Source organism: Diaporthe citri, assembly GCF_014595645.1.
Source record: "Diaporthe citri strain NFHF-8-4 chromosome Unknown scaffold_7, whole genome shotgun sequence".
Taxonomy (NCBI): Eukaryota; Fungi; Ascomycota; class Sordariomycetes; order Diaporthales; family Diaporthaceae; genus Diaporthe; species Diaporthe citri.
This window is the reverse complement of record NW_025064852.1, coordinates 4,346,873-4,371,678: the sequence shown is the minus strand read 5'-3', so window position 1 is coordinate 4,371,678 and position 24,806 is coordinate 4,346,873. Positions and strand designations below refer to the sequence as shown.

Below are 24,806 nucleotides of genomic sequence, written 5' to 3'. Positions count from 1 at the left end.
GTTGTTCAATGTCGATCTTCGGCAGGTGAGAACGGTCAAATGAATGTATATTCGATACAATAACGGCATCATTGAGCTGTATTCTAAATAGCCAAATAAGAACGTGTTAAAGCAGATGAAAAGAACCGTTGTTGACTATGCTCTACGCAAAAGTTTCTTGACTTGTCTGACTGCAAATCGATTTCAAAAGCGAATTCAGACTCGCGCCATCTAGCTAAACTCAACGGTTCTGCAATACTTCATCAAGTCTGTTCCGAAACTTTTGGCTTCTGTGCTAGTGATTCGGTGATCAACGCAAGGTATGTCTAAGTAAGGCCGTTTCCTCTGCATACCCCCCGTCAAGCAATTCATACAAACACACAATTCTGTGATGCGCGCCTCGAAGTTTCATGACACCAGATGGTTAGGAGCGTGTCCGAAACAAAGTGGGGGCCATCGACAGAGGAACGTCTCAGCGTCGCTCGCCAGTGTTCGAGCCAACCAAAGCCCACCCGTGGAATCCACATTTCAGATGGGATGTTATCTGACAGGAGGTTGTATGTAACATGTCAGTGCACAACCAATATTCGAGTGTTGAGCAACCGGAAGGCTTCCGATGCGATGACCTCGAATGTCGTCCCCCAATTAAATTGTATACCTAGGTCAGCTCTCTGGGGATTTTGGCCATGGCCGATCTTAACTTGCCTGAACCATTTCCCTTCAACAGAACTGCTTTGTGATTTTTACAAGTTTTGCGTTTTGCCATGTTATCGAAACCTCTCCTCGCCCTGTGCGCGGGAGCAACGCTGGTCGTTGGGAACACGCCTTCCGGGTACACACCGAATTCTAATACCGATTTAATCGTCGCCTACGGTCAAACCGCAGCTATGAACGGGGTTGTAGTAGAGCAAGCAGGTAACACTACCATCTGTACTAAACAATTGTCAGGTCCCTAACCAACAATAGCCACGGCCAGTGCACCGACGATAGCGACAAAGTCTCGACTGGACGGGACATCATATGCTGTCATCATGGTTGACCTCGACACACCTTCAGGCCAAAGCCCACGCACCTTCCTCCACTGGATGCAGACCGGTCTCACACCGGTTATAACAGCATCAACCATTTCGGCGTCAAATGGGAGCACTCAAGCCTTCACTCTGTCGAATGCCAAGAACACAAGTGCTATTGTCGCCTACACCCCGCCTGCCCCACCGGCTCAGAACCCACTCAGCCACAGATACGCCCAAGTCTTGGTCGACACCAGCTCGATGACCTCAGCCGGTCTTTCAGCGCTTCAGTCCGCCGCCGAGACGCGCGTGGGATTCGACACCGACTCTGTGCTACAAGATGCCGGGCTGAGCAGCAATGTCGTCGCCGGGAACTCTTTCAATGTGACGAATCCCGGCCAGACTTTCTCGTCGGCGAGCTTCGGCAATTCAACCTCGATTGGAATCGGGAATGGGCAGCAGGCCGACCAAATGATCAAGTCCGACGGTGGATTCAAGGGATTTGGGGCTGCAGGCGCTGGTGTTGGAGGCACACTCACAACCACAATATCATCTGCGCCGGCTGGGCCTACGTCCGGACTCACGAATGCCGGGAAGAGTGGCAGCGCAACTTCAACGGCCTCAGGTGCCTTTGGCAGGGATTATGGCCATCTGTTCACTTTGATGGCGACATCCGGTTTTGTTACATCCGTTCTCGTCAGCAGGTTTTAGACGGCTTCAGGTATTCGCCTACACAGCTTGCTTGGTACGTTCCCAAAAACATACACACACATGGATATATAGTCTCAATTTCATCAAACCATATATTTATTCCCTCTGGGCAGACCGCTAGACGCCAGATGGAGATTTATGAATTAAGCTGAAATCTATTTCAATTGTTTTGGTGTATCAACCAAGCAAGTTCAAGAATCACAGACAGTTGACCGATAATAGGCAAGACTAGCGATGTATGGCCGTCTACGTCTGTAGTGTATTTCCCTCTAATTTCTATTGTCTCATGCCTCTGTATCAAGAAGCCTCACCCGTTCCTGTCATATATGGCATCAGCGCAAACCGTAATACGGTAATCGATGATCCGCAATTCTCACTCGCCATAGCAGCACGTGTGAACCCCGAGCAGGCCGAAACTACGGGTCCCCATCAGCGAATACTACGGGCTGTCACAGCTTCGGCTCCGGCGGCTTAGAAGCCGCCCAACTTTCCAGGATGACGTTCTTTTTACTGTCCAGCCTCTCCTGTGTCACCTTGTATAATCTTGGCACACCAGTGCTCGCGAAATCCACATCATCCAATGCCACCTCGGCAATTGCCTTAGCAGCGAGGAATATCTGAGGCATGCCGTGGCCGGTGAAACCGGCAATTATTAGCTGATTCGGCCTGCTGGGCAGCGGGCCGACGAATGGCCATCCATCGGATGAGTACCCCATGACTGGAGACAGGTGTTAGCACGGTAAGGACAACCGGTAGCGACTTGTTCAAACTTACTTCCCGTCCAAACTTTGTGCGTGTAAGCACCCGAGTCTTCCCAGCCCTTGAAATATTTCTGCATGTAATCATCGAAATGATGATGCGCGTTACCCGTCGTGATCGACTTGTCGTCTTCAACGGTACTATACCAACTGTCGAGATGCTTGTAGTATCTCTCCCTGGCCCCGCCAACAACAATACTGCCGTCCAGTCGTGGGATCAGATACTCGTACTCGGTTGGTGACCACCGGATGATATAGCTGTTTGGCAGATGTGGTGCCGGTTTTGTCCTGGGCACAATATGACTGCAGATGCCCTTGACAGGCACAATCTTGTTCTCGAACTCCGGAAGAATAGACGACGTGTACCCGTTCGTGGCATAGATGATTTTCTTCGCCCTCAGTGATCCTCGGTCTTTCGTCGTCAGGGTGTAATACCCCTCAGCGTCCGGCCTCGCCGACACCCCCGTGACAGGCGTGTGCGTCTGCAGATTCACGCCCGCATCCACCGCCTTCTGCAGCAGAGCGCAAATTAGTTTGTAGGGCCACAGGTGACCTGCCGAGTAGCTGACGCAGCCCTTGGCCCCCTTGACGCCCGACAACTGCTCCGCGCCTGGACCGCCCTGGTACGAGACGTCCTTCATGACCGACAGGCCTGCTTTGCGGAGCAGGTCGAAGCCCGCCTTCATGCGGTCGTTCATGGCGTCCGTCATGAGGGCGTCGACGGCCCGGGTCAGCACGAAGTCGCAGTCTATCTGCTCCTCCTCGATGGCTGTCTTGAGCGCGGAGAGCGTGGCTGCCTCGAAGGAGGCGCATTCTGCTGCTACCTCGAAGCCGTGGGAGACTGCCACGGATGCTGGGCGGTTGTAAGGGTCGGGCTTGAGGTGACCGCCTGAGATGGGGTTAGTATGGAATCCTGACAAGCAAATTCATGAGAAACAGAGATTGGGATCATGCAGTACCATTGCGACCAGTGGCGCCTGAACACGCCTGTCGTGCCTCGAGGGTGACTATTGACGGTGGTGGGACACCTTTGTCTTTACTTTGCCTGAGGATGTGGTAAACTACCGAGGCTCCTGCGTAACCAGCACCCACAACCGCGATGTCAACGACGGATGGGAGCTCAGGGGTGCTTCGATGGTCGTCGATAGGGTGGAGCTCAGTCCTCCAAAAAGAATCTGTGGAGTTGGCTACGGGAAGTGGGGAAGGTGCCATGCTTGTTTGCATGTGCACAGTACCTTGTGCTGGTGATAAAAAAGATCTAGGGCAGGTCGACGACGATCGCGTTCATTGGGACGGCTCGAGGTAGCTTGGTCCCGATGCAGCCCAGGAGCTGTTGTGTTGCATTCAAGTTATAGGGCCCCAAGAGATTTTCAGGGGTCTGGTCCGGAGCCCGCCGACATCGAGCCGGTGGGAACCCGGATGGGCAGAGAGCTTATCGGGCGCGGACCACTGTTTCTCGGCACTCGAGACCCCGGCTGCTTGCTCATAGATGATTCAGTCAATGACACAGACAAGCCATTGCCGGGCCGGGTAGCCCTGTTGATTTGATATCCAGCTGGTGTCGGTGAACGACGATGATACCATAACGATGCTAGAATTTGGTTGCACTGTTCCTCAAGGTTCTCTGATCAAGACCAGGTAACTCCGATAGTTACCGGCCGGCCAATTTGGGACCAGTAATGAGACGGGGAGGCACACGCAAACAAATCTTTTAGAGCCCTCATATGAGATGACAGTGTGGGAAGCCGCGTCTGATCCAAAACTACTGCCAAATGTTTCAACTCAACATGTCCACAATGTTCAAAACCATCATTGAGTCGCAGCGATGATCTTGTCTGCCATCTCAGGCAGTGTAGACCCGACAACATCCAGCTGACCGAACACATCATAGAGAGGCTCAGCCTCCAATACTGTGCAATATGCCCCGTGAAATCTGCACGACAGTATTAGCTTGTACACTCTTCAAGAGGAAGAAGACGGGCAAAACTTACCCAACTGTCCTCGCCGTGCTCACATCCCACATATGCGCAGCCGCAAACCAGGGCTGCTTCCCATCCCTGCTCAACCTCTCCAGCAACGGCCTGTACGCCTCAGGAACCGGCTTCGCAACACCCACAGTGTCGCAACTCAGCAGGTTCTCAGCAGGCATGTCCACCCCAGCCTCCCTGAAATACCCGCCCACCCTCGCAATATCCCCAGCCGTGAAGCACCACACCGTGAACCCCGCATCGCGGAGCTTCCGCACGCACTCCTTCGCGCCCTCCCTGAGGTGCAGCTTCTGCCACTCGCCCACCAGCCACTTGACGTCTTCCTCCGCGCAGAAGCCCCGCGGGTTCTTCACGCCCGCGAAGAAGAGCATGCGGTAGAAGAGCGCGGCGAACACCTCGAAGAAGGGCCTGTAGCGGCCCGAGAGGGAGAGGTACGTGTACTCGCGCTCGGCGGCCTCGATCCAGCACGCGCCCAGCAGCTCGGGCTTGATCCCTGCCGCCTTGAGCTTGTCGCCCAGGCGCTCTTCCATGGCCTCCCAGAGGCGGTCGTGGGCTACTAGGGTGCCGACGACGTCGAAGACGACGTCTTTGGTTGCGGGGATGGACATCGTGAGTTCTTATGGCCGAGATGGTGCTGTGTCAAGCTATTATTTTGAGTGACGCTGGAATAGTGAGAAGGAACGGTATGTGGTTGAAGAGGGTGATAGTGAGTCAGGCGCCCTGCGTAGGCATGCATAAAGCATTACATGTTTCGAGAATCGAGTCACCGAAGCTGTGACTCGCGGCACGTCCAAACCGGCGAGCGTGTGACCGATGCGGCAGTTCCGGCGATCATATCCAATCCGGAGTGCAGGGATAGATAAGCCGGCGATTGAGGTATGTTGTGTGCGGCTTTCCGGGGGTCGATTTCTCAGGTCTCGGCCGCTCTGGCATGATGCTAACGGCCGGGCCGGTCTTGCTAGCCCCGTGGTGAGCACCGGATATATCCAGATTGGCATATTGCTGGGTCCCATATTATAGAGCGGATTGAAAGCGACACAGAAACCCGTCATCTCTACATTTGTACGCTCATTCAGAGATTCAAAATGTACACTCACTGCCCTTATAATGAGCCCTTTGCAAGCATGGCCAGGACATTCTGCGATCGGTCACAAACCGGTCACTACTGTTCCTTCAGCATTGTGTTGAACACTGCCTCACTATTCAAATAAGCCCCGGCCACCCATCCAACGCCCCCAGCTCAGGAAACCCACCAAACAGGCTCAAATCATCCAGCTGCTCCATCCTGAGCCCGGCATTGTCCATTATGGCCATCCACCTAGCCGAGTCCGGACTGTGGTCAACCAGCTCGGGCGGCGGGCCCTGGACACCGGGACCCGATGGCATCCCAGGATAAGGCGAGGGCACGGTAGCCATGTCCTGCGCCCTGCCGTCCAGCCTCTTCGGGCCGCCCATGGGATCGTCCCCCGGCAAATGCCGATGCTGACGTTGCGGCTGTTGCGGCTCACCGCCACCGCCACCGCCACCGATTGCAGTGGCGGGCCACATCGAAGCCCACTCCTTGAACCTCTCATACCCCGTCTTCCCAACGTCCATCTCCCCGCGGACATTAATCTCCACAAACGTCTCCCCCCGGCCCTCGCCTGCCACGCCCCCAGCCACGCCCCGCGCGTCCTGCATGGCGTGCAGCCTCCGCACGGCCGTCTCGAGCGCCTCGATGATGCTCGCCTCGCTCTGCGTGGAGACGTTGTTGCCGGCCGCCATGCGCCGGATGAGCTTCATGCCCATCTCGACGGCCGCCTTGAGACGCGTCTGCTGCTGGGGTTGTTGCTGCTGCGTCTGCTGGGTGCCGGGCGCGGGCGCCACCACCGACTGCGCCAGCATGACCAGCAGCGCGGCGCGGCACGAGCTGAACTCGGTGTAGCTCGAGCGCGCGAGCCCCGTCGTCTCGTGGAGCGTGCGGAGCAGCGCTATGGTGCTTATCGCCGCCTCGACTGCCCGCTCGACGAGGGCGGCGCGGTTACGGGGCCTTTCGGGGATGGAATGGGGCGCTGGTGAGGGCGACTTGCCAGACGAGGGGTTATCGTTGGGGCGGCGGGTTTGTTCTGGGGAGGACGCGGTCGCCTCTGGGGTGATGCCTGTGGTTGTCTGGGAGAAGATGAAGGGGCGGCCTACGAAGATGTCGTTGAGGTAGAGGCAGAGCTTGAGGTGGGCGTTTGAGCGGAAGTTTGGGGAGGATGGGGTTGGGTTCTGGACGTCTGGGCTGAGAGTGGACCACCAGGCGTGGAGGGCCTGGCATATCACCACTATGCGCTCGAAGTATGTTGGTTGGAGGTTCCTTGGACATCGTCGGAGGAGTGTGCTGAGATGATGGTTAGTTGTCTCAGGCTCCAGTATCGTGACCGGGACCTGGAGAGAAGTTACTCACATGGCATTTGCTACCTCGCCCAACCGCGTAGTCATGTCTATCAGAGCAGACATATTGGCAAATCTGGAAATCTCGTCATGCGATCGGAACTCGTGCAGATCTTTGGGCAGTTCTGCGTCGACCTCAGTCGCGGAAATGGAGGCCGGCCGGCCGTGCAGCACGCTCACACGTCTCTCTACCGTGTACGCGGTCCACCACAGCCGGTTGCGAGTCTCGATGGTCCAAGTGTCCAGATCATTGCCGGCATATTTCCTGTGCATCCCATTCTGGATAGCCATCTTGATTCCGAGTCCGAGGTAAGTGTACGCCAAACCATGCGTGTCGAGCGGCAGGGCATAATGAGCCAGGAGCAGGCAGGCCTGTACGCTCTCCATCGAAGCCATGGTGATAATATCCGGTATGAGCTTCGAGGCCATCTGGTAGAACGTGACGCCGACGTCCGAATCCGTGTCAGCAGGCCCGCTCGGCGTCTTCTGCCCGTCCCTCTCACCACCATCAGGCTCAGACAGGTTGTCCTCGGGAGGCCCGGCAGCCATGTGCGCGAACTGGGTGCCGATGGCAATCACCATGAGCACGGAGCACACCCATGCCGAGTCCTCGCTGTTGACGTGGCCGGGGGCCTCGTACAGGAACTCGAGCTTCTTGCGCAGCCACGACTTCTCCACGTAGAAGCAGTTGACCTGTGCGTGCCGGAAGTACACCTGCACGAGGAAGTTGGCGACGGCCCGCGGCGGCAGGCAGCTTATGACGCTCTGCACCAGCGACTTGTGTGACTGCAGCTGGGTTGCGCGCCAGTACTCGAGGATCTTCATGCCCTTCCTGGGTGGCGGGGCTGCACCTCGGCCGGGCGCGTGGGGCAGGTTCCTCGCGTCGCGGGCGTCCAGCCTGGCTGATGAGATTGGGATGTCCGAGTCCAGGCACTGGCTGAGTCTTCGGCGGAGCTTCTGGGAGAAGTTCCAGTGCGAGAACTCGCCGGAATAGTCTGGGACTGCCTTAGCCATCACGTATCAATCACGCACCAATTGGTTGACTCTTACGTGCTATGCTCTGAGAGAGCGTCTTGACCGTGAAGTTCTCGTCCTCTAGCGTCAGGTCATCGAGGTACTCAGGCTCAGGCCTTTCCTCTCCCACGTCGCTCGCTGGCGCGGCCCTCTGCCTGACCTTGTCCGACATGCGCCGCAGATTGCTTAGGTCCATCGGCACGTCCCCAAGGAGGTGCTGCACGAGACTCTCGAGGCATTTGACCCTCTCCTCAGACCGGACATCCTCTCCGCCGCCTCCGCCGCCGTTGCTACTCTCCCCAATGGACTTCACCGAGCCCGAGGGTGCATGCGGGGCGCGTTGCTTGGTCGAGTACGAGCTCGTCGGGGCCGTGAACCCGGCGGTCACCGGTGTGAACTCGCAGCTTCGTCCCGAGCGGGAGCATCGTTGGCATGGGTGTCTGCCATCACACTTCTCCTTGAGCCGTCGACACCGCTGACACGCCCGTGCCGCGCGGACCCGAACGCTGTCCGCGACTCGGCGGCGCTTCGGCTGCGGGGGACTGAGGGCGGCGTGGTGCATATGTTGGTCCTGCTGGGCCACTACCACCTCGTCTTCTTCCTCCAAGTCCCGGGCCGGTCTCTTGGAGTCTTGCTCAGCCGTTGGCGCCATCGTTCCGTGTGCTGGTTGAGGGATAGGTGACTGTTGAGGACCCGGGTGGCAGAGGAGTCCCGGAGAATGTGTCGTACCCGCCAAGTAGAGGCGGCCGAGTTTATCAGAAAAGGATGGGTCCAAGATTAGGGAGTGTTGATGCTAGTGGGCCACTGCTCGACGGGCTTCCGGGGTAGCCCCTCGTGGCAAGTGGATCACACTGAGGGGCTCATGCGCACGGCTAAGGCCCTGGGGAAACCCAGATGACCGGGTATTTCGAGGATTCTACTGTAGGTTGGCTCCTCCCCTAGCTTACGGATGTCGGGAGGGGACGGTCTCCTCATCTAGGTGCAGGTATGCTATCGTCAAATTATTCAGCTCGACGAACTGCCCGGCTCCCGGCGGTAACCTTGTGCCAGTCGGATATCGCTGCAACATTGAACCCTCGGGGCTCAAATCGATGGCGCGACTCAATGGGAATTGCTCGTCACACGGCGTAATTATACACAAACAAACAAACAAACAAGACTCAATGGGACTAATTCAGCACGTCTACTGGACCAAATTCTGGGTGACGCGAGTTGATGACTGGATTTGCATTGGGAGAAAATGCGTAGATGCCAGACTAAGAGGCTTCAAGATGTTGACGGTGACACAAGCTGACGATGCAAACATGTTGAAAACACAACACACCCAAAGCCGATATCGGAGAACATCCATTGGTCAATTCCTGACGTCACAATGGGGGCCACCTGTACGACTTCATGTCGTCAGCTGGGTCACCGAAGACAATATCAACAGTCTACTTGGGTATCTACCACCACATGCAACTGGTCAGTGATAACTCCAGGTCGAGGTCGAGCAACACACTGTGATCATGCCATCCCAAACATATACGCTGGCCACCCGGGTCAAGGTACGCCAATTCCTGCCAAGGCCCAGCAATATTTTCAGTCCGGGCATGCACAAGATGCTGACCCCAAAGAACAGCTGGCCACCGGCCAGACGATCCCCCAGATCCAGCTGGGCCTGTACATGATGTCCGGCAAGGAGGCCTACCAATCAACAAAATGGGCCCTCTCAGCAGGCTACCGGGGCTTCGACTCGGCCCAGATGTACCACAACGAGCGCGAGGCGGGCAAGGCCATCCTGGACTGGCTGAACAGCCCGGAAAACACCGACGGCCTCAAGCGCGAGGACATCCACTACACCTCCAAACTGGCCAGCTGCAGCACCAGCTACGACCAGGTGCGCCGCAGCATCAAGAAGTCCGTCGACGTGTCCGGGCTGGGCTACGTCGACCTGTTCCTGCTGCACAGCCCGTACGGCGGCAGGGAGGCCCGGCTGGCGAGCTGGAGGGCGCTGGAGGACGCGGTCGAGGCGGAGGAGGTCAAGATGGCGGGTGTGAGCAACTACGGGGTTAGGCATGTGAGTGTGCTCGTGTAACTGACGGGAAGACGAAGCAAATGACTGGGTGCGGTACTTGTGTGTTACTGACGCGGTGACCCCGTGTGCAGATCGAAGAGCTCATTGCGTCGAGCCCGAAGGTGCACCCTGCCATCAACCAGATTGAGGTGCACCCGTTCAACACGCAGATTCCCATCCGGGAGACGTGTGCCAAGCACAACATCAACGTGGAGGCGTACGCGCCGCTGGCCAGGGCGATGCGGATGAAGCATCCAAAGATTGTCAGCCTTGCCAAGGCATACAACTGCACACCGGCACAGCTGTTTGTGAGGTAAGTATCACGCCCGTCGTCACATGTACTGCCATCAACTGCGCGTTTCTCTTGACCCTGTATCCCCATGATGCTTACCGCGCCTCACAGATGGTCTTTGCAAAACAACATGATCACCCTGCCCAAGAGCGTCAAGAAGGAAAGACTCATTGAGAACGTTGATGTCAACGGCTTCGAGATCTCGGATGATGATCTGGCAGTCATGGAAAAGCTGGACGAGGGACTTGTCACGGATTGGTGAGTGATCTCGCTCGGGCCAAGTGTTGCCCGTTGAAATCCTTTGCGCTTCGTCTGACCAATATGTAGGGACCCGACAGATGCCCCGTAGACAATCACCGGCGGCTACAAGGCGACATTGCCCTGATTTGAATAGGGGTTGAGCAACGCAAGCTCTCATATCACCTAGTATCCAGACTTTAGCACAGTATTATGCCTTGCAAGGGAGACGCCGTAGACAAGTACGCACGCATCTGATTGTCAATAGGTAGAGTCGCGTATTATAACTGTATAGCCTGCTTGAAGCCCGCCGTCAACTATTAGGACTACAACCTGTCAGGGAACTTGTGTACTGTCTGCGCCGACATGCGCGCAGGCGCAGTAATAACCATATGTCTTGATTTGGCCCCAGGCGGCAGTTCATGCCAGACCATCAGTCACGAGGGAAGGTGCTAAAATCATGATGGATCTGACTCCACTCATTCGTAGTGCACAATTTCCCATGCTGGCAGGTTCAACCACCCACCGAGGCTTCCGCATACGAAGAACATCACTTCAGCGACTTCTCGGGACACTCGATAGGAAAACTTGGTACAAAAATATGCAAAGAAGTGCGAGAGCCTGAAAGTTAAAAGGAGAGGGGCGACTGAGGAGCACCGCTGTTTAAATTATTGTTACGGTCTTCCACCCCCTTCTAAGCAACCAGAAGTCGTAGTCATCGACGTGGAACATGCCAGCTCGCTTGTACAAGTCTTGATTCGAAGTCAATTCGTCAGTTTGCAGCTGGAGCAAAGCCAGTCCGCACACACAAGCATGAATTCCATAGATACTTTTCCCAACGCCAAGCTGTAGAAGCCGCACTTGTATCTTTGACAGATGGAATGGATCGTGATCAAAGTACACCATTCCTTCGAAGACATGTTTAGAATCCAGATGCAGACGGTACGCTTTTGGGCCGTTTCCAATTTGACATGGATAGCCGGGTGAATAGTCGGATTCACTCAGCGTAACGATGATTGACCAATTTGAAACTTTGAGCTCTCCCTTACTCACGCGTCCAAAAGGATTCGGTTGCTCAAGTTTTGTAGTTACGCTCTGGAGACGCAGAGGGCATGGAATGGGTGGTGGAAACGGCTTCCACACCTGTGAAGTAGAGACGTCATAGTCGTAAAAGTTCTTGCTGAACCAATCTTCCCCAAAGTGACGCACAGGGCCGTCAAAGGCTGCCCAAGACCAGGACGGTATGCCTTTGAAAGGGCTTGAATGTGGCCAAGTTGCATTGTATTCAGGCAGGCCGCGCTTGACATGGTATTCGTCGGAGGTACGGAACCACGCAAGCCCCTTGAAGATGTCGCTTTTCCATAACCCAGCAACGTACTCGTCTTGAGGATTCAATCGCTTCCACTCGGCCGCGAATCCAGATAATGCCGGTAGCTTGTCTTCCGGCTGTGACAGAAGTCGGTTCGAATAGTCTTGCACAATTCTGTACCAGCGGGCACGAAGACTAGGGGCGTGGTCGCCGCGAAGTCCAGATCGAGTTACGGTATCGTCAGGCTCCAATTTTGGTCTGCCTCCATCCCAAAATCTGTTCGGCAACCAACTATCATCATCGGGTTTGGCCTTCATTTTCTGTAGATATTCCGAAGCTATCGCGGTTCTACACTCCCACATCAAGCTTTTCTTCGTGTAATGAATCACGCGCGGAGAAAGATGTCGCTCTTGGAGCACCCAAGCACGGCGTTGCAAAGGCCACAACTGGCCGCTGCAGACAGTTTGAGTTCGTCGAATGCGTTGGAGCCTTCGATGAGCTGATACGGCTCGTTCGGCCCGAATTCGTACTCAGACCCAGTCGTTCTTTCCTTACTGCTGAAGAATGCTGTTGCTGGGATGCTCTTGCACCTGTCGCAGAGTTGCTCTTCTTCGTTTTCCAGACTGCTTCCTTTATTCGGCATTGTAAGAATTATATGCGACTGCAAAAGACGTAACACGCGAATAGCAGCAACAATCGCACAACAAGAGCCCTTAGTACAAGGGCTTGATACTGAGATCAAGCGATCGGATACATATGTGTGATAGAAGACCAGTGAAGACACCGATGAGGTTTTGATGTTGACAATGGCGGTGGTGATCGGATTGTAAGCTCGATGTTAGCCGGTTCAAATTGTGATAAGGATGGGTTTGGAAAGTATCGAGAGGACAGACAGACCCGCCCACCTTTATGCGACCCAGGAATACGTGCACATTGTGTTCGACACTTCTGGAAAATACATGCGCCACAAACATTCGACTTAGCGTTGCACAACATAATGCATCGTCCCGTGACCTGTATTCTACCCGAACGATTGGTAGTCCTACAGGTAATAGTGCTGACCTGCCCGTGGGATCGGTACGATTGGACCCCCGACCGAGGCATCTTTGACGAATATAATGTGTAACACAGCAACTTTACTCCACACGAGCCTTTTCACGGTGCACGCCGCTGCTGAGGTGGATGTGCAGGTTCAAATAGATAAGCCGGGCGAGGCGGACGACACAATTGTAGGACCAGATGCCTGATAGCTACTGATGGCCAAAGGCATAAATTATAATCGAATTTAAAATTTCTCACTGATGAGTCTGGTTGATTATAACGCGGTCCTTTTTACGTAGCTCATTTGCTGCAGTCCCCCGCCCAGGCGTCCTTTACATTACACAAGATATGTCACCATTCACAGCGACGGCCAGACTTCCTGCGGCCAGGCTACCAATCACACATGTTGCTTTTTTTGACAGTCTTTGTCTTCCTCTCTCGCGGCATTTCCATGACTATTCTTTTGCGTGCGGTCTATGGCCAGACCGCTGGCTAATCCAGCATCGCCGGATGGGCCGGTGTAGATAATGTGAAGGGCCCCGTATAAGTACTTGCTATTGTGCTTATGTAAATGACCCCGTTCAGCATTCAAAGTACTAAATATGTACGACGTCATCTTCGACCAACGTCCGAGCGCGACATCAAGAATTCCTGTTCAAATCTAAGCAAAGATCGACTCTCTCTGTCCCACCAATATACCGTACAGAATTTCCAACTACTATTTAAGTAGTACGGCACCTTGCACAATCGTGGCCGAAATGACTGGCCAGAACGAATCCCACAACACACCCTGCACGCTGTGTCAAACCTCCCGTCCCGTACTCATCCGATGCCAAATCGATGCAAGCGGGAAGTGGCATATGGTATGTCCGGGGACGTGCTGGCGGAACGTATCTGGCCGCGTCGAGGACGCACAGGGACTGAAGGGGCAGTTTCCTCACTATCGGTATGGAGGGACATGGAAGAATAAGCATCCCGATGGACCCAGCAGCGCCAAGAAGCCGAAGAAGGTGAAGTTGCGGCAGAGAGAGGAGAGGGCGAGGCGTGACAGAGAAGCTGGTGGGACAGGCAATGATGATGAGAGACGGGAACCTGACGGGGATGATGCAACCTGTTGATTTACCTAGTACTTGCTGCACCACGCTGTATATGGCGATAGCTATCTGGAAACTTTGTCCGACGGTAGCGAAGACCAATACGTGAGGCTTGTCAACACCTCAAACCAAGATTATGTTGCCCGAAAGGTCGTTTCTGGCTACAAGCCCGCCATTGGTGGTAACCAACGACGTCTCGCTCAAAGCCCGACTCTTAAGCTTGTCCGTCGGCCAGAGGAGCGCTGGCAAATCATCGTCGTCAAAGATGACAAGCACAACTCCCTCAGTGCCCCAGGCGCATCTACTCCCTGTGTCCTCTCATGGATGATCCCAGCCACAGGGAAGCATCTGACAACTCACTTGACATTCCAGGCGACGAGGTTAATCACACACTCCGAGAGCATTAACCTCCAGGCTACGTCATTTACGCTGGAATTGATAGCGTGGCTTGGAGTGAACTATCTAAGACCACTAGCTACTCGTCCTAGTAGCGGAAATATGCAACCTACTGTTTGGTCACTGGTCCCCATGTCTGATAGGATTTTATAGGATCTGGTAGATTTTAAAGATTTTAAATTTTTTAATTTTTAAAACCAAATCCAACAAAAATATTTACACGAGGCGTCTGTGAACCTCGTGTAAATATGCTACCTTCCTGCTTACATCTCAGACGTTACTGTCAGGTAAAGCCCATTGACTATCAAGACCAGGACCTTGAAATCGGTATTGTAGGTCACTTGGCAACGAACTGCACTACTAAATGATTGGAACCAAACTAGTTCCCGGTATGCATTGTACCAGCTAGGCGCACAATGTGGCCGGGCATCATATGCACTGCCCAGGTATCTCGTCTAAACCGCCAAATCAGATGGCACTCCGAGACGCCTTTCGGCTGGAAGTCGGCCTCTAAACCAGGTTTGCCAATCCCATAGTGATATATGGCTTGAACTATAATAGAGGCTTCGCTTTTAAAACACCTAGGTAAGCTAGTAGGTGCTGACCTGAACCAGTCTTCTCTTTCGTCAAATTCGCCGGACAAAAATATCAGTTTCTCCTTAGTGCATGGGACCGCCCTGGCAACTTTCAACCAAACCGTTCGAAATCCAATTTCACCTTTGTTTAGTCAGGATGTCGCTAAAAAGATTCAAGTGTCATGATGAAAATACTGGAGAATTCGGCGGACATAACACCGATAGCCATTGTCATGAGGTCAATGCTAGGACGAGATATTCCAAATACGTCCAGGAAGATATCGAGACTGAAAGAGGACGTCGAAGATAATTCATCATAGGGATCAACCTGTCAAATTGTATTCCGCCTCAGCCGAGGAGGCGTCCGGACCCACTTGGGCACCATTGTTGTGTATATAACTGGGACCTTCGTCCTCTTTACTTCAAGCAGTGATTAAGGGAAAAACAGACTCTTTACAACTCTTACACGCATGGAATCTTCCTATTCACTTTGGCACAACCATCTTCAAGTGAGTGGATTCGATAAAAATGCTTGCAGATCTTTCCACCTGTCCGTCTGCAACGGTCAGACCTTGGGAAGGCACTTGGTAAACCCAGAATTTGGCTTATTGCGCTTTTGTAGGTAATTTGCCATGAGCACGAGACCTTGAACATAACCCAGGGACCCTATTTCCAAGATATCCATGGTCAAGTTTTGGCGGGCAGTCTTGTAAAACGGGACGTCATTATCCGATGCATCGGTTCCGCCAACAAAGGCTCCAATGGCTATGATGATGTTATACAAGAGCGGCCATGAACCATCTCGTGGTTTGGCTAGTGCACCTAAGACCAAGTCAATAATCAGTCCCTGTGAGCGCCACATGATGTTTTACCTGAAACACGGGCGCGAAAGGTCCCCTCGTGGAGAAGAGGATAATCTGTGTGATAAATGGCAAAGTAATCGTTTATGTAGCGCGCAATGTCGGCGGACGATGCCTCTGGTATGCTGCGCGAATCCGGCTCGTCCAGTGGATAAGGCTTTCTACCATGAATGGGAATATAGAGATGGAGGGTTTGTAGGAATTTCAAAGCTGCAACACCAGATTGAGGGCCTGTATAGCCGACCTTGCCAGGTTCCATAACAAGAGATCCCATGCCGTCAGTGGAATTGTCAAAATCCTGCGATTCATCAAACTCGTAGTCGTCCGCGTTGCTGAATTCAGCGGGACTGGAGTCGGTAGGCTGCTCGTGTCCCACCGGCCTATATGATAATTCTGGTGCCTCTGGAAGTGCAACAGGACTCTGGTTGTTGGGCAGGTCCCCGCTTCCTGGTTCGAGGCGATGAATGGCATCTTGGAGCTTGACTTCGGGCAAGTGGACAGCCCATGCTCTTTCCATAGATGCTATCAACTGCTCAGCTTGGGTCAAGCGCCTAAACTGGGCACGTCAGCATAAAGGCACCTTGGGGTAGATGATCAAGCTGGCGCGATAAGACTTGCCTTTGAAGTGCTGTAATGGTCTCTAGAGCCGAGCTATACCTGCAATCTTTGCCATCGCGAATGCAGTTGGAGCATCTTGCGCTATTAGCAACAGGCAATCTCTTCTTCTGTCGGAGTCTCTCAACTTTGTTCCTGATGTAGATACGGGCTGTGGCGGATCTACAACTTTGCGACCCTTCCCGCAACAAGCTGAAGCCGCGCCACACGGCTCATGCCAAGTCTTGACCCAATTTCGACAAAGAAGCTTAGAATAACGGGTCACAGATACATTTATGCCAGCCCCAGTACACGAAAAACGCCGACCGCCCAAATTAGTATGTATACCTACATTGACTCTACTACCATCACAGCTGGCTATCATTGTCATCTATACATTACCCCTTAATGCATAGGAGATCATATTATTAGTTACCTAGTATGTCTGATTATAAGTATGGTGGATCTCTGAATCACTATAAGCACGAGATCACGTTCCAAGTTCTAGTTACCTTGGAAATAACTTGGAATTCAAAGCTGAATATATCAATAAGCTCGCGCGTCCCCCAGCACAGCTCAACTTCCACTCCCAACCCTCGGTCCCTCTTCAGGCAGAGAAGCCGTAGCTGCTAGCGATGTAGTACCAGTCGCTGCCTCTCCACTGCCCGTTGTTGGTAGCCACGCTGCCGTTCAAAACGCGATCGTACATGACGCAGAAGAGCTGGTCCAGCGCATTCTCATCGTTGATGAACTGGTAGTAGGTGTTAAAGAAGTTGCAGGGCCGCTCGTTAGGTTGACCGGCGGCCCAAGCAGTGTGCTCGTTGCATTTCTGCGCGCAGGCGGAGGCGTCGAGGGTGGCTTGCTGGTACGACTGGCCCACCACGTACGAGCTGGCGCTGATGGCGCCGGAGCCGAAATACTGGCGGGTGGGGTATCCTGGGGGAGGGACGATGCCCTTCTTGACATAACCGTTGGAGCCGGCAATGACGACCTGGAACTGCTGGTTGGTGTAGCCTGTGTTGACCAGGTTGTCCAAGGTTACAGGACCGCCCCAGAGGACACACTTGATATAGGCCACGCCGTCGGGGTCCGGGCATTCAGCGCCGGGGGACACGCTGGGATTCCGCTCAAAGAGTATGTTGAAACCCTGGCAGGTCTTCTTGTTGGTGCAGGAGGCGGCACAAGCTGCAACATCGTAGGATTGCAGCAGGGTGTAGCCAAGGTAGTCATTTGCGCTGTGTGTGCGTGTCAGTCTAATGGTGAGTTGAGCAATTTGATGCTGCTCACTTGTTGGATTTCTTCTCATTGCTAAAGATGGAAGCGTAGCCATCCGGAGTGACTGCTCCGCTCGCAGCATCGGCGAAGGAAGTCGCGCCGGTGAAGCCCTCAGCAGAGGTCGCGTCGAACGCGTAGCCAGTCACGCCGGCTGGCTCGGGGCTGCAAGCATCCCTCTTGGCGATCAGGGTAGCAGTAGTAGGAACGCCCACTACGAGGGTGGAAAGGCTAGCAACAGCCCATAGAGTGGGGAGGAATTGCATCTTGGAATGGGGGAAGCTTTCTTGGTAAGGCTGGTAATCCTGGAGTCTTGATGAGATTGAGGAATGTTAGCCGGTAATCACTGCTTAAGCGGGAGTTTCTCGACTCTTTATAGACGACGGTCATGTCCTGAAAACAACTTTAGATGCGTCTTTTTCGGTGTCCCAGTGGCCAGACATGGTCGAGCTGAAGCCCTTGGATCATAATTCCGGAACATATCGCCACCACCGGAATTATTTCGTGGGCTAGATTCGAGGCGGCGTTCAAGGATAGCAGCCACAAGAGACCTCAGTGTAGTGCGTTGCTCCAATAAGATTTGAATGCCAGGGATCTATGTACAGCCCATCAGCGTGGCTGTATCTCAAAAAAGAAGGCAGACGATGAGCACCCCCATATCAGCTGCCTCACTCATAGACGATGGCGTCTCCCACGTGTCGTATGAAGGGGGAAAGGACCACGATCGATCTTGTACAACCTTCAGGCGTCCGCGACGCAAGAATGTTGTGCCAACTTGCAGATAAATGCAGAAGTTCGAGAAGGAAGTGGCTTCCGCCACCTTGTCAATGATTGTGAAGATCGGGATGGAAACGGAGCCTAGATCTGCTAGTGCCAGCTGTACTTAGGTAGTTGGTGTGACGGATCTTGTCTGGATTCTAGAGAATATAATGGCATATCACAGCGGGAGGGAAAGGGTATTTCCACTGGATCTCGGTAAGACGCGTCTCCATCGTTTGGGCGCGAATGAATGCATGACACGGCTGCCGAAAGGCGCCAAGATCGATTACCGGTTCCTAGGTGGCAACGTACAGCCCTACTTCGATCACAGAATTGTTGTCATCAGGTGCGAAGTGATCTTGAACCAGATACAGGAGGATTATTATGCCAGTCGCAGGTGGAACCAGGTCTCCCGCTTTTTGCAGCCGTATGACTGCCACGGCTGGCTCAAGGGGAACTGTCACCACAAACCGGAGAAATGTCTCTACCGACATCGAATTAAGATGTTCGGAACTGAGGTCCCTCCCCGTCAACACTCCAGCACTGTTGAAGCACAGGTGGGCAAGACCCCGACCTGAAAGTACTGGGCACATGGCAAGTGCTTTAACGGTGATGAGTGCAAGTTAGCCCACGATGGCATCGGTGTGGTCCTCGATCGGTCAGTTTGTATTTACTGGAAATAGGGCAGGTTTTTCAACGGCGATGCTTGTGGATTCCGTCATGGGGAGATCGTGGCAGACCCTGGGTCAGAAGGCGGCGAGGGGGACTTGTGTGCTTTCATGGGCAACGTTGAAGTCGGCGGAGAGAATAGAGAGGATGGAGAGCCCGAGCAATCGTTGCGGGCTATTGACTTCATCAATCAGACTTAGTTATTTTTCAGTCTGTCGTAAGTGGCCCCTGGACGCGTCGGAGGTTTGTTGAGTCGATCAAAATATAAACCTTAATTAGGAAGATACTTTCCTACTGTGTCAGCCACCTAAGTATTCTTGGTAGAATTATCTAGGTGATTCCCCTAGAAGTGTGAGCTCCATTCAACACCACAGCCCGGTTGCATGGTGTTAGGGATAAATGGAATTACCCAGGACTCCAGATCTTGCTTGGATATGGTTCAGCTGGTTTAGATAATAAGCAGTTTGGAGCACCTGTGTATTTAGGGAGATATTGGTTTCTCATTTGCTATGCATCTAGAAGTTGGTTGGCTGCTCCAATGTCATTAAACTCTGCCTTGAGTTGGCAGTTTGACTCTGGGACGCATGTTAGAGCCAATGTCTTCCTTCATTCACTGCCTACATTCGTGCTTTTGTGTACTGCGCCACTGGCGTCGTGCCTCATACGCAACTTGTGATGTGGGGAGTCAGGAACCCAGCTCTCGTATCTTCATGTGAGACAGTTACACCCGGAGCTTTCCCCTCACAATGTTGGTGTACGGTGTTGCGGGTGACATCCGGTGCCGGTTGGACATGAAGGGGCACAAGCCGACTCATCCTGCTCGTCTGAGTAGATGTACGTGTCATCGTTTTCGCTGCGCTGTCCTCGTGGCAGCTACATCCAAATCCTTCAATCCGAGTAGGTGAGATTTTTGGTTATCGAGTATGTCACTTCTTCGCTATCTTTATTGAGGTGGGCGATATGCACACTTTAAATCACAAGTTGAGAAATATTATGGCCGATGGTAAATGGTGGTCTCATGGTAGCAAGTTCAATTGCCTCGTGACTAATGCCCACGGCAAGCTGCAGCGGCCGACGTGGCCCCGAGATGCCGGTCCAACATGGTCTACTGTGTTTGTATCACTGAACATTGTACTCTGCAAACAGTTTGTCTCGTCGAACTCGTTTCAGCCTCGGTGTTGCCAAACATCATCGTTTTTCCACTTGTACAGTCCTCCGCTTTCCCAGAAGGTCCTCGGCCTCGTAAGACATCAAACAAAGTTTGGCTTCCAGAATAGCAATATAACCACGTTTGATTCATCATCGAAACTCATATCGACAAAGTACCGGTTCTGTTTCCTTCAATCCAACCTAGGGCATGATTCAATGTTGGGTGAATCACAGAGCCTCGAGATCTCAGACACGATTTCAGAAGTCTTGTTTTTTGGACGAGTTCCATATATTCGGTTCAAAGGTCTGCCACCCCGTACTCTCTTTCCATGATGGTCCGAAATTCCCATAATGATCAAGCTGTCATAGAACAAGACCGAAGCCTTCACGATGGTCGACGATGGACCGCTGATGCCGGTGCTGGAAGCGAACAACACGAACGCAACCAACAGTTCCGCACCAACGGGCCCGGACGTCCCTGGAGGAATTAATGGCTACGTTCACACGCTCTTCGTGGTTGGCTTGGCTATTGCTATAATTCTCATTTTGCTGGTCTGGCTTCTTTGGGGTTGTTGGTATCGGAGACGGGCACATCGAAAGGAACGCGAAGCTGGCAATGTCAACGTTTCTATCTCGCGACCGAATCCGAAATGAGGACTGCGCGCTTTGATTACTCCATGCCATCTAAAACCCCTGAAACGAGAATTATGTGTTTGGACATACTGAGGGATGCCCGGGTCGAGGTGAGGGCTGAGGTTGAGTGTGGGAGGACCCGACATCGAACGCGATTACGAATATTTAATCAAACTGCCTTTTCATAATTAGAATTTTGTGGAATTGTCTAATTACAATCAATTGTTCCCACAATAAGTCTTCATCGATGCCAAGGCTCTGCGCTGGGCTGTTCATCCTGCGCTGAATTAGACACAGTCAGCTTAGTGCAGGCTGTCACAGCTCGGAGCCTGTTCAAACCATGTGTAAAAGGCGCGGGTCCAAATAATTCCTACCAATGTGCGGGCATTTATTTGACCTCGCACATTGTTTGCTTCTAATTCATCCGTGACCAAGTGACCACACATTTGTCGTACAATACTTGCAATTACGGGAGTAACATCCAAAACAGTAGACTGTCTAACATGTCACTGTCACGTTTAAGTCAGGGTCTGCACATTCGGCCCACCCCCTAATTCGGCCCACTTCATACCCGCGTGCGCGTTAGGTTTATTTTATTATATATCACGCGTTTTTTTTATAATGAAATTTTCTCTTTTCTTTAAACTTTTAATATATTATTATTTATTAATTATAAAGCTATATATAGAAAAAAATATAAATACAGCATTTAAGGTAATTTAAATTAACGCTAATATTTAAAAAGCCTCTTTATATTAAGATATCTTAAAAATTATACTTTATAATTATTATTATAATGCTTAAAGCTATTTAAATACCTTAAAATCTTAAATAAAGTTATTATAAATTTAAGAAATATACTTATTTAATTAAGTAATTAATTAAATAATATTAAAGCTATTAATAATATATTTTAAAATAAGGTTTTTTATAGCTTAAATAGCTATTCCTTAAAAATATTAATTACCTTTTAATAAGCATTAATTAAGAGCTTTTTTTATTAAAAATTTTAAAATTTAAAGTATATAAAGTTATTAAATAACTTTAAGTTAAATAAATAAAGTAAAAATAAATATAATTAAAAAGTAGTTTAACCTTTTTTAATTATTAATAATTATAAATATTTACTTAAAAAATTATTATAATATTAATAAAAAGGGTATAGCTAAGAATAAAAAAAAGAATGATATTATTTTAAGATTTAAAAAAAGAAAGGTTATTACTTAAAAAAGCTATAAATTATATATATAAATCTCTTTTTTTAAGTATATCTTTATAATAAGTAAATTATGCCCTTTTTTATTATTTTTAAGGAAAAGTTAATTTAATAATAATAATTTAAAACCCTTAAGGGTTATAAGAATTAAAAGTTTATAATAATGCTAAATAATTAAATAAATAATATTATAATATTTAAGTAATTATAAAAGATCTTTATTTTTTAAATAAAATTAAATGCTTTTAAAAAATAATATTTATTAATAATAAATAAATATAAAAGTTATTATACTTTAAAGTTTATATAAAAATGCTTTTTATATAAGATTTTGTGGGAATAATGGGTGTTGTTTGTATGGAGGACTGTTTGGGATTAGGCAGCTTTAACCCGTTAGGATGCTTAATAGGCAGCAGCCTTAGCGCTATATATAAAATAGCTAGCATAATTAGGCCTTTTACCTTCCTTTCTTTTATAATTAATAATAATTAACTACTATATTAATTAAACGTTATATTGCAATATATAACTTAGCTAATATTAATTAATAGTTGCAAAAGCAATTATAAATTAGCAAGGCCTAAAGAGATAACCTTTTAGTTATATTAATTAATATTATTAATATTATGAATTTATACGACGCAATTTATAATGATAACGATACTTAATGTATAAAGAGGTAGTTATTATGGTAAGAAATTATGATGAACTCCCCTACTCTTAATATATATATATTTATTATATTTTAAATAATCTTAATAACGACTTTTAGATTTAATAGCTATAATTAAAAGAATTGAATTAATATTTATTTTTATTAATAATATATTTACTTATATTTTATTATATAAATAAATGTAAAGAAAGGAATTAATTTGTTTTTTAATGGCTAAGTTATAAAAGTAATTCTTAACTTTTTTATTTTCTCTTAATATTATTTATTTCCCTTTTTTATTACTTTCTTTCTTAAATTAAATACACTCTTATTATTATTTTATTAAAATAATAAGATAATAAATATGATAAGCAATATTGTTAGCTAAAATAATTTATTAATATTAATTATAATAAACTATACTCCTATACTTAAAAGCATTATTAAGATACTTAATCTCTTAATATAAATAAATTTCTTAAGATCTTTTAATAGCAAATAATACTTAAATATTTATATTTAGGGCTGAATTTAAGCTATAATATATATATTAAGTAATGAGGCATATAAGGTGTTTATTAAGGACTTTTATAGTTAAATTAAGCTAATATTTATATAAATTAATAAAGACTTATTATATATTATTAAGAAGACTTTTTAAGTTAAGGGCATTTATATTTAAAGAGTAAATACTTTAAGAAAACTTATATATATTCTTAAAGCATTAAATTATCTTAAATGGCTAGTAAATTAAAAGCAAAAATACTATACTATATCCAAAACTAATTAAATTTAGGACTATAATTTAGGTATTTATATTATTCCTAACTTTAATTGTGCATTAATAGAAGGTAAGGAACTACTTGTTAATAATGATTCTCTTAATCCTAAACTATTTAAACTACCTGGCTTACTTAGCAATGGCAGCGGAGGTGATGATAGCCCTTTGGGATCTCTTAATTTATTAAGGGAAGGCGGCAACCTTTCTTTAGCTAATAACTTTTATATAATATATAATTATTACGCTTTTTTGCCTTTAATAAAGATAAAGAACTTTCCACTTAACTTAAATATAGTAGCTAACTTAAGTAAACATTATTATAAAGATAAAATGTTTATTAAAGAATTATATAATATTCTTAATAATAAAATCTTCCTTTTTTATAAGGCTTATGGCAATTTATAAATTTAGCCTTAATAGTTTAAGGTAGCTCTTTTATATATGCTTAAGGGATTAGTAAAGATGTATTATATTTAAGTTATTAATTAAGAAGACTTATTTACTTAAGCATATAAGAAACTTAAGAACTGCTTTAATATAAATAATAATTATTATAATTATTTTATAAATTAAAATATTTTAATTTTCTCTACTCTTTAATAAAGGAACCTAAATAAAAGTTATGTAAATATTTTTTAAATGCTTATTAATAAAATGCAGCTTTGCTATAAAGCACTTAAATATACTACCTATGGGAATGGCCCTTTATAAAACATAATTTTGCAAGTAATATAAGGTATTTTTAAATTCCATTATGCTATCTTAACAGTACTAATAAATATTAAGCAACTTTACTTTATCTTATAATAATATATTAAGGTATTAAAGGCTTAAAACCTTATATTATAATATATAATTGCAAGAAATAATTAATAAGCTTATAAATAAGGCTATATTAATAGTTATAATAATTAAGATAATAATAATTTAGTTATTATAAATATTGAAAAGTAATATTATCTTAATAGGTAGTATAATAATAATAATTAATGCTTAAGGTACCCTTAACCTTTTTTTAAGGGTAACGGCTTTTAATTTAACTTTTACCTAAGCTAGCTTTATTAATTTAAAGGCAGTAGCTATAATAAAGGACCTTATAAAGGTGGCTATAATAGCGAATATTAGCTTAATAAAGATAATAATAGCAATATACAATATAAAAAGAAGAAGTATTTTATATACCATAAAAAAGGATATTAATTAATAAATTACTTACTTAAAAATTAATAGCATGCCAAAGCTATATATATTTATATATATAAGGATATTAAATAATAAGTTAATAATAATAAATTTAATACATTTCTTATTAGCTTTAAAGGTTTTAATTTTAAAGCTGCTGG

At 48.4% G+C, this 24,806-nt stretch overlaps 7 protein-coding genes across 7 annotated transcripts; 2 read left to right on the top strand and 5 right to left on the bottom strand.

Moving 5' to 3' along the window:
- Nucleotides 1-743: 743 nt before the first annotated feature.
- On the top strand, nucleotides 744-1,700 carry INS49_014334 (uncharacterized protein; the record flags this gene model as incomplete). Its single annotated transcript, XM_043175025.1, has 2 exons — nucleotides 744-894; nucleotides 946-1,700. The coding sequence occupies 2 exons, from the start codon at nucleotides 744-746 to the stop codon at nucleotides 1,698-1,700; spliced, it is 906 nt and encodes a 301-aa protein (XP_043021970.1).
- Nucleotides 1,701-2,149: 449 nt separating this feature from the next.
- Nucleotides 2,150-3,670, bottom strand: INS49_014333 (uncharacterized protein; the record flags this gene model as incomplete). The annotated part of the gene is made up of 3 exons (XM_043175024.1): nucleotides 2,150-2,418; nucleotides 2,475-3,347; nucleotides 3,418-3,670. 3 exons carry the CDS (start codon nucleotides 3,668-3,670, stop codon nucleotides 2,150-2,152), a joined length of 1,395 nt encoding a protein of 464 aa, XP_043021969.1.
- A 597-nt stretch (nucleotides 3,671-4,267) lies between these two features.
- INS49_014332 (uncharacterized protein) lies at nucleotides 4,268-5,054 on the bottom strand (the record flags this gene model as incomplete). Its single annotated transcript, XM_043175023.1, has 2 exons — nucleotides 4,268-4,391; nucleotides 4,450-5,054. 2 exons carry the CDS (start codon nucleotides 5,052-5,054, stop codon nucleotides 4,268-4,270), a joined length of 729 nt encoding a protein of 242 aa, XP_043021968.1.
- Nucleotides 5,055-5,649: 595 nt separating this feature from the next.
- INS49_014331 (uncharacterized protein) lies at nucleotides 5,650-8,527 on the bottom strand (the record flags this gene model as incomplete). The annotated part of the gene is made up of 4 exons (XM_043175022.1): nucleotides 5,650-6,808; nucleotides 6,875-7,856; nucleotides 7,912-8,279; nucleotides 8,349-8,527. 4 exons carry the CDS (start codon nucleotides 8,525-8,527, stop codon nucleotides 5,650-5,652), a joined length of 2,688 nt encoding a protein of 895 aa, XP_043021967.1.
- Nucleotides 8,528-9,383: 856 nt separating this feature from the next.
- INS49_014330 (uncharacterized protein) lies at nucleotides 9,384-10,572 on the top strand (the record flags this gene model as incomplete). The annotated part of the gene is made up of 5 exons (XM_043175021.1): nucleotides 9,384-9,422; nucleotides 9,497-9,934; nucleotides 10,024-10,244; nucleotides 10,335-10,481; nucleotides 10,551-10,572. The coding sequence occupies 5 exons, from the start codon at nucleotides 9,384-9,386 to the stop codon at nucleotides 10,570-10,572; spliced, it is 867 nt and encodes a 288-aa protein (XP_043021966.1).
- A 4,868-nt stretch (nucleotides 10,573-15,440) lies between these two features.
- Nucleotides 15,441-16,252, bottom strand: INS49_014329 (uncharacterized protein; the record flags this gene model as incomplete). Its single annotated transcript, XM_043175020.1, has 2 exons — nucleotides 15,441-15,697; nucleotides 15,748-16,252. 2 exons carry the CDS (start codon nucleotides 16,250-16,252, stop codon nucleotides 15,441-15,443), a joined length of 762 nt encoding a protein of 253 aa, XP_043021965.1.
- Nucleotides 16,253-16,936: 684 nt separating this feature from the next.
- On the bottom strand, nucleotides 16,937-17,867 carry INS49_014328 (uncharacterized protein; the record flags this gene model as incomplete). Its single annotated transcript, XM_043175019.1, has 2 exons — nucleotides 16,937-17,564; nucleotides 17,617-17,867. 2 exons carry the CDS (start codon nucleotides 17,865-17,867, stop codon nucleotides 16,937-16,939), a joined length of 879 nt encoding a protein of 292 aa, XP_043021964.1.
- Nucleotides 17,868-24,806: the final 6,939 nt, after the last annotated feature.